The sequence below is a fragment of the Zingiber officinale genome, chromosome 6A (assembly GCF_018446385.1).
Source record: "Zingiber officinale cultivar Zhangliang chromosome 6A, Zo_v1.1, whole genome shotgun sequence".
NCBI classification, from domain to species: Eukaryota; Viridiplantae; Streptophyta; class Magnoliopsida; order Zingiberales; family Zingiberaceae; genus Zingiber; species Zingiber officinale.
Window position 1 is genome coordinate 30640392 of NC_055997.1, and position 16815 is coordinate 30657206.

The following is a 16815-nucleotide window of genomic DNA, read 5'->3' on the forward strand; positions in this document are numbered from 1 at the left end:
TCCGATCTCCACCGTTCAAAATGTATCCCCGAATGTGAGGAACATTCTCTCGAAGTTTTGAGACGATCCAACGGTTGAAACTCAAGAAAATACAATTCTTCTACAACCGCCTCAAAGAATTTCGAAAATAAAACTATTTCATGATTCACTAATACAGGAGATGAGGGGATACATTGACTCTGATACCATGAGAACAAAGAAAAGAATGCATATATAGTGTAAAAGGTAACAACACAAAGGAGAGAAAGAGATAGCTGCAAAAAGGAGGTTAGCAAATTGTATTATGAAAACTTAGGTTTACAAAAGAAAAGGAAATATAAATAGACAATAAAAATAATAATAAAAGACTAGTCTATTGATGATAGAATTCACACATATTATTAATGATAACATATGGTATATATAAATACCATTACAAGTGAAAATAGGAAAATACATAAATTAGGAAAACAATAAGTATTTCCTAATAATAATTATTTTCTAATAACTAGGAAACAAATAACTATTTTCTAATAATAATTATTCCCTAATAACTAGGAAATAAATAACTATTTACTTATAATAATTATTTCCTAATACACCCTCTCAAGATGTTGTCCCAGAAATGACTCATAGGAATTGTAAGTACATCAGCCAACTGATGCAAATAGCAAACAATCGAGGTCAAGAAAGCGACTTTGTAAGTGCATCAGCCAACTGATCCTCAGCAGGAATATGAGTAACTCGTAGTTCGGAGGAGTGACACCCAAATTATCAGTAAAAAGCACAGCAGACGTGGTAACCGGAAGAAGCAGATCTGTCAAAAGTGACTTAATCCATTGGATCTCAGATGTCACAGAGGAAATGGTGCGATATTCAGCCTCAGTCGAAGAGCACGCAACCGTGCGTTGTTTGGAAGATGAATCAGGAGTATTTGTGAGAGATAGCTGGCGAATGATGTCGTCAACGACAACCAATGTAGAAGGCGGTTGATGGATATTCTTTTAGAGCAAAACCCACCAGTATGATCAACAAAACGACGAATTGTTGAACTTTGCTTTAATGAAAGAAGACAACAACTAGAAGGAGACGAGGTGTTGTTGTTTGAAGGCTGGAATCTGACTTGTCATTGGAATAAGAGTAGCAGAGAGAGAAGGCTGCATTTTGATGGTTGCATATGCTAGAGCATATATAGAAAATCTGCTATTGAACAAAACTTGAAAAAAAAACTTATTATTTGGCCTATTAGAAGATGACTAAAATAATACTCATGAAGGAAAGACCGTTGTAATGCAACTGCTACTTAAAAAAAATAAACAAACAAACAAACAAACAAACAAAGGAGAGGAGGAAGAGAATGATGAAGTTTGATGTCTTTAAACTTAAGAAAAAAGATAATAATATTGCTCTTGCTATGAGAAAAAAACAAGAAGAGAAAGAGAAAAGAGAAGGAATTGAACCTCGCTATTAATGGACTTTTTGAAAGAAGAAAATAAAATTATTATACGGTGGAAAAGAGCAAGTCAGAAAAGAGAATTTGTTTTTTAGGACAAAAAAACATAAGAAAGGAAAATAGGGGAGAAAGAAGATTCTAAAAAAGCTAAAAAGATCACAGAAGCGGTCGGACAGAAATCCTGAGAAAAGGTGACACCAATGAAGGAGGTGTCACAGGATGGACTTGAACCTGTGAAGGAGAAATCGAAAGAAGCGGTGGAGTCGCTAAATTTGTAGGGAAAGGGGGGCTAGTGATACAAGGACGTCGGTGGCGGAGGGACAGCAAGGAACTTTTTTTTTTATGGCAATAAGGCCGATGGTGGGTTGCCTTTGGACGACGACGCCTCCTCTAGCCGCAACAACATGTGAACAGTAGAAAAGATGCGACGGCGGCGAATCCCGTTGGCGCCAGTGGCAAAAAAGGAGAAAAAGCTAAGGTTTTTTTTTTTGAACCGTGAGAAAAAGGAAACGCGGAAGAGAGGAGAAAAAGAAAGAAAATTTTTTTTAAAAAAATGTTGTTAAGCTTATCGCATACCATATTGACGATAGAATTCACACATATTATTAATGATAACATATGATATATATAAATACCATTACAAATGAAAATAGAAAAATACATAAATTAAGAAAATAAGAATTATTTCCTAATAATAATTATTCTCTAATAATTAGGAAACAAATAACTACTTTCTAATATAATTTATAGCCACTCAATTAAATAAATTTTGTTGTTATTATTGTGATAAGCTCACTTTACCTATATTCAGCCCTAATTTATCTCAGTTCATAACATTAGAATTTTTTCATATATTTAGAGGTGAGTATTCAGTTAAAATTGAACTAAATCAAATTAACCGAACCAAAAGAATCAATTTTTTTAACTAACCGAACCAATTGAATTTTTCAATAAAAATCGAACAAATCAAACCACCGATAAAATATCGATTAATTTGGTCAAAAATCAAATTAATCAAAAATTTTTAATTATGGTTTAAAAATTCAATTTGATTTAACAAATAGTTTTAGTCTAAAAATTATGATATAAAAATTTAATGCGGTCCAAAAATTCAGTTTATTCAGTTAACTGAATAACAAATTTTAAAACAAACCCAAACTAAATTAACTAACTTTTTAAGGTAAAAAAATACAATTATGAAAAATTAAAATTTTAAATTAGATTGATTTAACCAAATTTTTAATCACTCTCAGGGTGCATTTAGTTGAGGGTTATTCTTAATAACTTTGTTATTCTTCTAAAGTTATCCTGTATGATTTAGGTAATTGATAAATTCCGAGTAATAATCCATGTCTGACATGTAGGCAAAAGGGGTATACAACCCGGAATCAAAAAATCTGAGAAAAATGAGATGTTTCTTGATTCTGGGGTTAACAAAAAAATTTAGATAAAAATATCCTCAGATATTTACACTTTGGGATAAAAATAGCTCTGAAATTTTTATAATAAAAATTTCATTTTAAATTATAAAAACTAAATAAAAATTAAAATATGTAATATTTTATTTAAAAATTAAAGTTGTATTTTTGAAAAAAAAATAATATAGAGAGGGAGACCGATACAGAAAAATTAAAAAAATGTAAAATTTAAAAAGAAAAAAAAATTAATAATATGTATTATTGATTTTGTAAGCGAAGATAATATGGTAAAATATTAAATTGGATTATACATTCAAACTTTCAAATAAATAAGTTTTATTGCATTATCAAATAGTATTAGATTATATTTTATTCTCCTAATTTTAGTTATATGATTACTTGATAATTTTTAATATCTTCGAAATTAGCACTAATTCCACTACTACGGGACGTCATATCCTCTATCTTCCCCGGACCTTATCAGAGGAGCAACAGGAAGTGCCGACAAAGTCTTTAGATGGCCGGAGTCGCTGCTAAGGAAGGGGAAAGGAGGGTAGAGGGGAAGCAAAGTGGGAGATATGGAGATGAGATCTACAATCCTATCATAATTGATTGTGATCCCTTATTAGGTTCATCATCCCCTCCAAGTTATAATTTGATTCAGAACGGATGGCCAGAAGTCACCCCTGCTTGACATCCAACAATCTGACCACTTGTCCACCATTGGTGGCCTCCAGACGACTTCCAGTCGTCTGCTCCGAGTCAAGCTAGAACCTGGAGGAGACGATGAACTCAGGAAAGAATCACAACCAATTATGATAGAATTGTGACCATGATACAGCCGCAATTATAAATGATCCATCCCTGAATAAAAAAAAATCAAGAGATCTGGGCTGTGTTGGTGACAAAGGAGCTGGAAAATAAATAAGCTGCTTTCTTTCTCTGTACATCGTAACGCAACTGCTGACTGAAGACTTAGGAAATAAATAAACTGCTTTCTTTCTCTGTACATTATTGCCAAAATTGTATATATATATATATATATTGATGATGATGATAAGAAAGAACACATGAATGTTAATGCAGTAGCAATCTGAGACTGGCAAGGCTGGTCAGGCCCCAGAAGCTTCATCAACGATCAGTGAAACTTAACCAATATGTCTGACTTTCCGCTTATATGGTCTGAACCTGTTATGATCAACCTGGTCCAACTCCCCACGATGCATAAACTTATTCAGCATGCACACGGCGGCTAGCTGAGTGGCAATAGTAGTGCGACCTCGCGAAAGGAAAAGAATGCCGCCAACAATCAGAAGCCCATTTGCTATCCACTTTGTTGTCGCACTTATCGGTTTCTTATCAGGAACATCCACCTTGCTTTGTCTTCCATGGTCATTGCCTGAGTTCTCTGTAATTTCATGGGTACTAGTCTGGATGTCAGCCTCGAAATCTGATGGCACCTGAGGAAGGACATGATGCATCAAATTATCTCATTGATGAGTTCATCAGTGTATCACTTTGACAAGAATTCACAAATGAAAGAAGCAACAAAAAGAAAACAAAACAAAATAAGGATGGCTACAATTGGTTGAGAGATCAACTTTATCTAATGTAATGTTGTATGACATATTCCAAGAAAATCATCCTAAATGCTTACCTTCTAAATTAAATGAACTTTTGTTATATTGGAGCAAAAGATGATACACTCACCTCAAGTGGCACAGGTCCCACGACAAGATACAAACAAATAAATCATGAGGGGCATTTTGCCATAGCGCAGCGGTCCTTTGCATGAGAGAGGTCAGACACCCAATGAACCATTTTACACTGACTGAGAATTGACCCCAGACCTATTAGGACACACCTCTACAGATACCAATCGCGTCAACCCGTGGGGACAAATGAACCCTCATTCTAGCTTCCTAGTTAGGTAGCCATGTGAAATATGGCGGTAAATTTTATGTGGGATGTCGAAGGAACTATATAGATGGCAAATTTCATTTACATAAACAGGTTGTAATTTGGAAGGGACAATAAATACTTATACAAGATGTGAAATGAGGATGATGAATTTTTCGCATGATACTGTTTAGTAGTATAAGCAGTATTACAGGAAATACTATCACTCAGAATCAAAGCCAATAGCAAAATTATACATACGTGAAGAAACTTGAGTATAAATTGAAGACGACTCAGGAGATTGGCAAAAAGCAATGCAAACAAAGGCAGTGCGATCTTCCTTAGATCTATGCTTTCTCACAATCTTTTTGGATGGCCATATAGCAATTTTAAATGGTTAGAGTATGATCTCTTTATCCTTGATATTAAAGGACAGCAGCTAGTAATACTAACCTTTTTAATAAGTCGAAGAAGAGCAGGGACAAATACTGCACGACTGGGATGAGAGGGGTATTCACGCAATGCACTGTTTGTCTTACACACAAAGCTCCATATTCCTTTGGCAAACGTTAGTTTTGCCATCTCAGCATTGAGGCCAGAATCTTCTTGATGCACCACTGTTATCTCACAGGCATCCCTACCAGGAACTGCAACAGAAAGTTTCACATATAAAGATTTGATTAAAGATGCCACTAGAGATTACAAATAGTATTAGCCAAGAGCTCTTTGATGTAGAAGCTAAATTTAACTGTCAATCTTCTCTTGCTTATACTAAATGTATAGTCTTCTTGGCAATTAAAATAAAACTTGAAGAAAGAAACCATCAACTGAATACAGATAATTGAACTCAAGTGCTAGTTGGAAATAACTGATTGCTGTTTTGGGTCTTCTTTGAGTGCCTAATGTTATCTCATATAAACTTGATAAAGAAACATTCCCACCAAGATGATCCCTAATCGGGGATGGATTTAATAGAGCTAATGAGATGACTTCTAAAGTGTAGATAAACTCTGCCATAAAAGGGAAATCTTTCAGAAAATAAGGCACGATAGTAGTTAGCAACAATGGTATTAGACATGCTAAAGAAGGTGATACCAAGAATTCAACGAGAGAACTTACTTGCCTTTTCTTATACACCAACCCGATTTGTAAAAATGAACCCGTACATATTTCTTTTGATGTGGAGCTAGAGGATGCTCACAATCCTACAAAAACCATAATAGATAATTGTTATAGAAAACAAGATTGGGGCATATTGTAATAATGAATAAGAGAAATTTCAGTTTTAAATGAAAACAAACTTCAAAATTTGGTTGATCATATTCTATTACTGTATTTGATTAGGAAAAGGACAGTGTCCTTAATTGACTGAGCACAGGCTTCATGGACAAAGTCTGAAGATCTCTTGAGTTAAAGCCATTGGATACTTATAAGCCATGTTGGACATATTAGATTTTGAGGTCCAACTTAATACATGAACTAATTCCACATTGGCATTCAAACAGAACAATGAAAAGTGTCTGTCCTATGTTTATCATCTTTGATAATCTATTACAAGGTAGGCTACTTATGCTACCGACATTAGCAAATAAATAGAATAGCATTACATGTCTGTATACTGAAATTATCAATTAGAATTAGGCAGCGACCATTGTGAAGTACATTTCTTTTCAAGTCATTTAACTGTTTCAATTTTTAGATATATCTAGTTTTTTTCCATTAAACAAACACCCCAACAAATTTGGAAAATAAAGCTATCAGCCTGATCAGCATATTTGAACAACATTGCACACGATAAATTGGATTTTCAGAGTAAGTAGAGGCCTTGATGTGCAGTGCATGTTCTGTTATCACATATATCCTCACACATAATACCTATATTTTCCCCATCATACCCAGATTTTTTTACATCCAAAGCTAGTTCATAATTAGTAGACTTCAGTTATATAGCCTTAAAGTAACAGCTGTACTTCTTACTCTAAATTGTCATATCAAAAACAACTGTAATAGAAGGAAAAAAGAAAGATATTCAATGCTCATAAACTTCAGAAAGTTTCAGGTAGGTCCATGATAAAACAAATAACTCTAGTTACCTTAATAAGACAATAGAAGGTTTTGTCTTTTCCTTCCCAGATTCGCCAAGCTAATACATATTCTCTTGGTGTAAGGAGAGGGAATTTCTTTACTGAACACCCGATCTCCATCCCACTATTTTCATCGACCTGTAGCTGCTTATGCTGGATTAGAATCTTGTCCCACACTTTTCTGTATTCATTATCCATATAGAAATCTCTAAGAAGTTCCGTGGTACAGTTCGCAAATGTTGTAACACTATGATATTTCAATGGTCCTTCCTATCAAAACATGGGAATGATAAGTCAGCAGGAAGCATTTCCTTGAAGTTATGAATTAATGTTCTTCTTTGTCTTCCCCACAGTGCATTCTACTACAATTTCACAAAGATTGTTCGTTGATTAAAGAACATTACATCCTCAGAGGCCAAGGTCTAAATGAAGGATAAAATCTTCTTCAAAGAGTATCAGACTCAAGATTAAGGAGCACTATAACCTCTGACAAATATAATAAAAATAAAAAAAGGATAGCTCGTGCACGAAGCTCCCGTCAATGGAAGGTCCCGGAAAGGGTCTATTGTACGCAGTCTTACCTGCTTTGTAAGAGGTTGTTTCCGAGATTCGAACACGTGACCTCTACAACTTTACCGTTGCGCCAAGGCTCCCTTTCGAAATATAATAGAAATAAGATTGATTGAAATACTAAATGGTAGAATGCAAACGTTTAAGCCTAAATTACAAGAGTACTCTACATGAAAATTGCCTCTAAAATTAGGAAAATATTATGCACGTTGTGTTTTATATCATACAATAATAGATTCAAGATAATTATTAAGTTGATTGAACTGAAGTTTTTTTTTTCTTTAGAAAAACATAGCAGTTAGTGAAACATAATTCACTTATTCAAAAAATAAGATATATAGCATAGATAGAAATACAGGAAAGCATCTACAATTTTCATCAACCTTAGGATGAAGAATGCCATCATATAACAAACTCGTGGCTAACATAGATCAGGTAGTTGGTCAAAATACAAATTATGTCAGCCTTAACAAAATTAAGGCAAAGCTTTTCAGTAATACACTTAGAAGGAAAACTCTTTCTTCATGAGAATTGAACTAAAGTTATTAGCACCAGTTAAGAAATCCAGTAATACAAGATCATCTTTCAACATACTGTAGTGATGTTTTATGTAGGAAACAAACAAAGATATCACATAAGAAGCTCGAAGAAAGAATCATGAACTAACAACATTATTCTGATGCAGATGGAAAGGAAGATGGTTATTGTCCTTAGATTGAGAAGCAAGGTTAATTTTGATGTTAAGTTTCTAGAACATCAAGAGAAGTAGTAACAGAAAATTAACAGATTTTGTATTGATTACTAAATAATGTGATGAAATAGTATCTAATTTGGTCTATGATAACAATTATAACAATGAGATAAATATCATTAAACTACTTTTTTATTAAAAAAAACTATTCTATTTTGCCGCAAATCCACTTACTTTTGGCCTGCAATGTGATATAAATATGAAATATTATCTAATCTGGGATAAATAATCTAAAATCGACTTAAAAGAAGACACACAAAAACAAAACAAAACAAAAAACAGTAGGTCGTACTTTTGGCCTGTAGCAGATGGCTTTGTAAGACACAAGATCATTGTTTTTTTCAATCACATGTTCCCATCTATCGTCCCGTTCGAGATTCTCGTCCAAGCTAATAATCAAGTCTCTCAAATCATCATCAGATATGATCTGAGATACCCTGCAACAAGATCCATACAGAGTTTGGATAACCGGGGGAAAAAATACTCTTTTTGAACGCAGAATCGACGTCAAACCGACAAAACCAACTAGCAACGAAGGGCAAACCCCGACGGAGAACCTCCTTCCGAACTCTCCGTCAACGTCGAGTCTTCCAACGAAGCCCGAGCGGTGGAGGCCCTCGGGATCCTCCGGGAAGATAGGAGTCGGAGGAGCTGCCAGGAGATGAGCAGAAGCGTGACGATCGCCGTCGCCCAACCTCCGGCAGTGCTTTCCGGCCATAGCTCACCCGAATTGAAGGCGAAAGCGCGGAAACAGGATCGTAGGGTTTGGAGTTGCGCCATCCAGTTCCCTCCCGAACGACGGATGGGAGAATGAAGCGGGAGCAGCGAAGGCTTCGTGATATATATGAAGCGGATGAAATAAGCCGGAGTCTTCTTTGGGAGGTTTTGATCACCTCCATCCACAAAAAAAAAAAAAAAAAAAAAAAAAAAAATATTATTTAATTATTTCTGTTAAAGTCCCATGAATTATTCTTTTCCAAAATTGACTCAGCTTCTCTTTTAAAATAATTTTTTAAAAAATGGTAATAGCCCTTAAAAAAAAGATACCTAATATAATTTTAAGAATTATATAATATATTTTGATAAGATCTCAAAGTTAATATCTTGAAAGAGATATTTCAATATATCTATTTGGCATATCATTCTTAACTTACTCAACCTTCATCATATTAATACCATGCCATCTCAATCTTTTTTTTCTACTAAGAGACAAGTGTTGGTTTCTTAGTAGTTAGTTGCAACGACGATAATACATACTACCATGTATCAGATTATTTGAGAATAAGTTTCATGAATGCAGAGTTTGATATGCCTGAACAATAAAATAGATTAGTTGGACACTTTGTAGAGCCAAAAATGATGCCATTCTGTCATCAGTTGATCATTGCAGGTATACATTTACATCAAACTGAAGATTTACAGATTAAATATTACGAGAAATGAGAGGAAAGAAAAAGAGAAAACTGTGTAGATTTACAACAGAAGGAAAGACGACATTACCAGTGCGACATCAAGTATTTTTCTCTAGAACAGACAAGGCTGGAGTTAGATAGTTATTAGCTTTGTCAGGCAAGTGTGCCACCTGCATTAGTAAATGATAAACTCAATTTGCCTCATCAAATTACCAGTTTGAACAGAGGGTTTGATTCTTACCAACTCATAAAGCTCATTTCCATGCTCAGCTACAAACTCATAGCACACCTGTATATCGAGGTAATGACTCAATTCAACTAAAGGTAAAGATATTGATAACTTGTTCTTGAGAAAAGATAATGACTTACATCAAAACTCTTGTTTCTTGCTGTTGAATCATGTAATGCCTTAACACATATATCTGCTACATCAGCACAGCTGATGGCCTACAAGTTGATATTAGGGGATTTATAATGGCCATGATCAGGTTATAAATTCAGTACCATGGTAGTACCTGAGAGATCCTATTCCCTTGATCGAATATCAGTGCCCGCTGCCCGCCGGGTTCTTCCTGGAAGGCAAGGTTTAGAATTAATTGGAAGACAGTTGCTTGGAGTTATACAATAAGTTGCTTAGGCATTTACGTATCCATCCCTGAAATTTCATGCCTATAGTCAATGCAGCATTTTAAAAGTCATGCTTCACAATTATTATGGTGAATGATCTAAAACAATAAACTTTATTGTTTGAAAGAATGAAAGCTGGTTTAAGATTCGAGTGATGTGGCAGATTGCGCTATTTTATAAATGACAAGAACAAGAGTATGAACACCCGTTATTGACATATCAATGATATACCTTCAGAGGACCAGGGCGAATGATTGTGTATCCAAGGCCTGATCTTCTTAGTGCATCCTCACCGGCCTAGAAAGGAAAACTTTGAACTAGGCACAGAAGGAATAAACACTGGTAAGAGCATATAGGTTAGGGTCCAAGATGAACCTTTTTGGCTTTAAGGACCTGATCCCTTCTGTTTGATTCAATTCCAGATCCAGTGCATGAAACCAATATAAAGTCAGTTTCTGTGCCAGTCTGCATATATATACAACAGCAATCAAGAATCAGCATGACATAAAAAAGAGAATTTTCTATGGGAAGTTTAATCTCATCAAGCAGATGAAAACGAATAGACAAATGGAAAAGAAGTATACCAACTAACAAGGAAAGAAAAGAGAAAGTTGGAAAATAAAGAGAATGGGGAATATTGCTACTCTTCAGAAGAACAAATAAAGAAAAATATACACCGTCAGTTTATGTGGATATCACCATTTTACTTTTGGTTCCTTATAAACAAGAAAATTTCAGATTAGATATGATGTGGTGCATGAACCATAGATGACCGTCCAACATCAAATGCAGATGTTTTTGTCCCCTTAATATCAAATCAAATATCTTCAATATCATTTGCATGAAGCATTTAAAATCTTGAGAGGAAGAAATCCCAGGGCATCATCGGCCTGGTACCTTACCATACCAATGGAACCGAGAATAAAAAATCATTAAAAACAGGTAACAAAATTTAAAGTGTGCTGGAATGCTAGTACATACAGTATCATACTGTATTGTCATACTGATATACTGCTCAAAGTTGAGTGGTCCACCTCATTGATCCATTACCAAACTGAAAAATTTTGACTATACTGGATTGTAGAGTGAGAGATTTGAAAATCCTCTTTACATGCAGCCAACACAATAAATCCACATTTCTGAATTCATAGCTCAGATATGATAAAATTCCATTGTTCAAACAAAGTAATGCAGTCTAGTCCTCCTTTTACCCGATGATGCACGGATCATGGAGGGAAAGAAATCCACAGTGAAAAAATATCATTAAGGAAAGGGAAGAGAAAGGTAGAGGAAAGAAGAGAAAGAAATAAATCACCAAAGAGAATGGGGGAAAGGAATCGCAGCCACAGCCAGCCATCCATGTGAAACGGCAAACTCATAGCGACATCGCAAACTCAGTTTGCAGCGTCGCTGTGACACTGTGAGGTCACAGCCTTGCTACGAGGTTGCAGCCTTGTGGAGACACTGAGTTCACGGCAGCCGTGACCACAAGTTCGTTGACCTCACGACAACACTGTGAATTTATGGCCACTCAAGATCGGGATTCATTGTGTCATAGCTGTATTTTTTTTAAAAGAGAGCAAAAAGTTCATTCAGCCCATTTTGGGTGGTCAAGAAACCAGGTCAAAATCAATCCATGGATGGATTAAAAATCCGTCCTATTATTTTTTCAATAGGTAAACAAAGAACAATATTTTGACTCTTGTGCGATCCATCCTTTCACACATCCACATCTCAGACTAAACAGGCATTATTGATGGGAGCAATATATTGAACTGATGTGAAAACTCACAGGTAAGGCTTTTATGTACTCCATGATCAGTTTGAAGCTTCGGGGATCTTGCTGTTTATTAACAGGTGCTTCAACAGATCTCTGCAAGAGACAAATCATTATACGTTCGCTAGATAATTTCATAAAAATGGAAAACAAACGACTGTATCCTAATCCAAAGTGTAATGAAGGAAAACCTGTCTTCTTGGTTCAAAACGAATTGTCAATGTATGCACAAGGAAGGGGTCTAACGGAGGATCATCTGGTTTCACAGGACGAAAAGATGAAAATGGAACTCTTACCTACAAAGTAATGGTACAAACTTTCAAACTTTTGGAGTGCCAATAATGCAGAACTAATAGAAAAAATATCAAAGAAATGAAAAGTTAAGCTTTATCCTCACCCTACAGAAGCCCACTTTTGTGTTTATTCGAGCAAAATATAATTTGCTTTGAGAAGTATCAGCCAGTGGACCAGTCTCAAGTATCATTATATATGACTTTCCATTGCCTCCGACAGATAATACCAAACCATCATACCTGACAATATAATGCCAGACTTCTAAGTATACAATTAAATTATAGATCAATCTATATCATCAATTTACAGCATATTGATCAAATGATTAACTAGAGAAAGCATTCAAACCTATCAAGGGTGGAGCCCAATGGAAGGGAAATTTTTTTCGAAAGTTCGACATAACCTCCTCGAGTAAAAACATATCCTGCAGAAGGAAATAATTTAGAGAGAATACTATAAACTATCATATGATTGAACCTATTTAAAGACATAAAAATGTAAATTGAACTCTTTCCTAAAATCTCGAGCTTTTGAGATGTGGTTAGTGTTGCAGAATCTGTTGCCGGAGATTTTAGGAGAAAAATACTGAATTTACAAACTAAATTCAGACTTAAAGAGGCTTGAACTGATAATTTTAAGTTGTCGGTTGAGGGTCGAGCCCTGGCAAGTCCTCTGTCAAAAGTCCCGAGTCTTGAGTGATCGAGTCCAACTGCTGAGTGGCCGAGTCAGGGAAGCAAGTCGACTGAGTCAAGAAGCACATAGCCGAATCAGGAAGCAAGTCGACCGAGTAGGAGAGTAGGGAAGCACGTTGGCTGAATCGGTCAAACGTCCGACTAAGCAGTCAGGATTCCAAATTGAGTGTCCTTGTAGAGTGCACGAGAATTGAGGAGCTGAGGTCTGTGTTTAACGCAGATTCCTTAAAATAGATTTACCCCACCTCCGTGGTGCTTTAAGGTTTTTGTGGGTTATCCGTTTCCCAAGATACAACGGCAAAATCGCAATCTCCACCAAAAATTGGTGGTCATGGCGAACTGAAAAATACTTGAATGCTATCACTGGGGTTCTGTCGAGTGGATGAAGAAGAAAGGGGAAAGGAAGGTGATGCTCTAATCAGTCTGGTATTCAACACACACAGATCATGCTCGCAATCGAGCCAACTTGGTTCAGTGCAATCTGGGCCCTAGATTTGTACTCCTACACACCCACATGTGAGAGAGAGTCTCTCCTCATGCATTTGTCCACAACATACATTCTTGTAAAACAATATAAACCAACCATCCAGCCTTGAAATTTCAGACTAAAGTCTCATGCACAATGAAGCCTCCTTCATCCATTCCACCATTTTCCATTCACATTTTTCCAACAGTTAGTCAATCAACTATTATAGTATAGCAATCAGGTGATATAGGGCTTAAATCTCACCTATGTTAAGAAATATTATCCTATCAATTCATGCGTTGAGTTAGGTCAATCAACTGAGGTATTCCTACTCATACATAAATTGAGAGTACTCAGGGTATAAATATATAAATTGGCCCACTTTTTTAAAAGATCAAACTTTTAGGCTAAGTTGTTAGCCAATCAACCCTTGTAGAACCAATCAAAATAAATTAACATATGTGACTGCATTCATGTTATACTTATACCTATTGCATATTATGCTATTATTCTCATTACAGGTATCATTAAATATTAAAAGTTAATCAGATTTTTGAGGATTGAGGATATGGAAGGCAAGGTCCCAACCAACACACACACACACACACACACACACACACACACACACACACACACACACATATAAAGAGTAAGGTGTTTACAAAAAATAAGGGAAAGAGATTATTCACAAGCATACCGGAGAAGATAGCGTTGCCGGTCTCTGTGAATTCAAACTTTGCATCCATTCCTCCATCATATTTGGCTGCAACTACATCCTGAAAGTAGGCTCCTTTCCGAACCTCCCAACCCTCTAATGAGTCGGCAGATTTAAACTTAGCAAGCAAGAGTTTGCTTTTGTTACTCTTACCAGCTCTCATCTGCGCTAGTTGATTGCTATAATCCTGCATAAATATAAGAAATTTTAATAACTAAAGCCTACACTGTTCCATCTTTTAATTAACACAGTAAACTTTATCAAATATAGATAACTTGCAAAAACTTAATCCCATCCCAAAAATATATAAAAAGAAGTAAAAAGTAAAGGTAAAAAACCTGAAAAGCTTTTGTGACATTGCAAACTCCTTGGTAGTCAACTCTGTTTAAGTCCCCAGTAATAGTAGACCGTGCAGTTGCACAGTAGATTATTTTGTTACAACCTTGGACAGCAGCTTGCAATGTTGAAGGTTCGCCCACATCACCAACTATAATTGATACAGACCTTGGAAGCATATTTATAACTTCTGGATCAGCTTTTCTTACTAAAGCCTGATCAAGATTTGAACAAGAAATTTTTACAGCACTATCACAGAGGGCAAGTCAAATAAAAGTTGACTTACTCCTAGCAGTTAAAAGAGATATCTATCTAACTTAAAATCTTTATCTGCAACTGAAATCTCACAGATACAAAGTTAAGAAAGCTCCAATATCATGTGGAAAAAGGTGAAACGCTCGCCCCAGCACCCCCGCTAGTTCGCCCCAGGACCAACACGAAGAAAATAAATCACAGTGACACAAGTTGATGGGGGTGAGTTATACGGGGTGTAAGGATTTAGGTCCCACCAGTCCCGAGATTCGACCTTAAGACCTCATGTGGCAAACAACCATCCGAACTCCAATATCGATTATATGTTTAGTTGAGGCTCTGTTGATGATAAATTATACCAAGTTTTTGGACAACTTCATAGGTAGCTCATTTTTTTTTAAGCTAATATACATTTTCAATATGCAATTTTAACATGATAAAACCACGTTGGAGATACTCACACATGTATTTATGTTTTTAATTTAAAATTTGTAATGCATAAAAAGAAGACGAAACTCATTCGGGCAATTCCCTTTGACATAGTTCAAAACATTGTCATGCATTGAGTTAAAGCACACAAACTCATATATAACTTGGAAACCTTCCTATCGTACCTTCACCTTGTAGCCCCGGAGCATGAGCTTCCGGACAACAATCCGGCCGATGCGGCTGGTGGCGCCGACGACAAGGACGGTGGTGTCCTGCGCCTCAGGTACGGTGAACTCGCACATGGGACCACGAATGAGGAGAATGCTATCGTCCTCTTCGGTGCGGGATCGGGAGATCTGGCCGAGCCCCGAGAACTTGCGCCATACCTCATCGAAGATCTGCCTCGACCGGCGGCCGAGCCCCACCGGATTGACGTCGTCGAGCGTCACTCCCTCCTTCCTCCGCCCCTTGTCTGCATCCTTCCTTCTCTCCTCTTCGCTTTCTCCGTCGCCGCCGCCGCCAAGCTCGCACCGTGGCGGACGCGGCAGCGGCAGCGCCGGGGGAAGCTTGAAGAGGCGGGGGATGGGGGCGCCGACGAACCTGGAGGAAGAGGAGTGGAGGCTGGCGTCGTGGCGGTGGTAGATTTGGCGGAGTGCCATGAACTCCTTGGCGAGCTTGACGGAGGAGATTGGCAGGGGAGACCTCCAGAGGCATCCGTTAAATTGGGGGCTGGGATTTAGACGTCAGCCACATATATTTTTGTGGAGCAAATAGGAACTACGGATCGGCTGTCCGCAATGAAACACAATTTTCTTTTGAAGAGCTGTACGAAGTCAAACGATTACGTGGCAGCATCAAGTTTGATGGCCGGTGCATTTATCCAACACAACGGCTGTCCGGTGTCTCACAGCCAATTGTTGTCTCGTCCCGGCTTGAGAGGAATGACCATGCAAGATAAGACGTGGCCGCGAAGGGTTCACCTATCGTCTAACGGTGGCACGAACAAGCGTATAGACTTTCCTCTTCTTCCAATCGTTTGAATGGATAATTGGGACCATACGAGTAATCTTTGGATATAGTCAGTAGGACGCACCTAGCCAACTACGCGGTCTCATCCCAACGAATCCAGTCATCTTGCTAATTCATTATTACCTCGATTACATTTGATCAAGCTGAGTCACAGACTTACCGAGCTGATCCGAGTTGTCGACTTGTTGATCTGCCGAATTGGCTTCTGAGTGCCCCATTTCTCAACCACTCAGAAGCTGAGGACTCGAGAGCTCGAGCTTGAGTACGTGTGGCTCTTTAATCCAGTACCCTATCTCTCGGCCACCCAAAAGTTGATGACTCGGGAGCTCGAGCTTGAAATCGGAGAAGTGCTCTTTAGTCCAAGTGCTCTATATCTCGGTTGATCCTGTTTGAAATCGGAGAAGATGTGATGGCGCGTTGGGCAAGTGACAACGTTGTTGATCGGAAGAAGATTTTGTATGGGAGAAAAAGATGATGAACTGAGTAGGAAAAGGGCTTCAAGTGTCTTCCTCCTCTTTGCACATACTCAAACGAGTCAACAGAACATTAAGGTAAAAATTAGGGAGGAGTTTCAGGCATAAGCCCTTCGATGCTCAAGTCACCAGATTCTATGTCTAATTCATGTTTTGCCT

The 16815-nt window shown here is 37.1% G+C and overlaps 2 protein-coding genes across 2 annotated transcripts; both read right to left on the reverse strand.

The window, feature by feature from the left end:
* Nucleotides 1-3764: 3764 nt before the first annotated feature.
* LOC121996209 lies at nucleotides 3765-9047 on the reverse strand. Its single transcript, XM_042550073.1, has 6 exons — nucleotides 8699-9047; nucleotides 8447-8591; nucleotides 6843-7103; nucleotides 5873-5954; nucleotides 5203-5396; nucleotides 3765-4310 (listed from the first exon to the last, which is right to left on the reverse strand). Exons 1-6 carry the CDS (start codon nucleotides 8932-8934, stop codon nucleotides 3999-4001), a joined length of 1230 nt encoding a protein of 409 aa, XP_042406007.1. The 5' UTR covers nucleotides 8935-9047; the 3' UTR covers nucleotides 3765-3998.
* A 452-nt stretch (nucleotides 9048-9499) lies between these two features.
* LOC121996208 (protein HIGH CHLOROPHYLL FLUORESCENCE PHENOTYPE 173, chloroplastic-like) lies at nucleotides 9500-15873 on the reverse strand. Its single transcript, XM_042550072.1, has 13 exons — nucleotides 15340-15873; nucleotides 14476-14688; nucleotides 14120-14324; nucleotides 12613-12688; nucleotides 12368-12503; nucleotides 12162-12266; nucleotides 11986-12066; nucleotides 10569-10658; nucleotides 10425-10490; nucleotides 10082-10138; nucleotides 9936-10013; nucleotides 9808-9855; nucleotides 9500-9736 (listed from the first exon to the last, which is right to left on the reverse strand). Exons 1-13 carry the CDS (start codon nucleotides 15811-15813, stop codon nucleotides 9665-9667), a joined length of 1701 nt encoding a protein of 566 aa, XP_042406006.1. The 5' UTR covers nucleotides 15814-15873; the 3' UTR covers nucleotides 9500-9664.
* Between the last annotated feature and the right edge of the window lie 942 nt (nucleotides 15874-16815).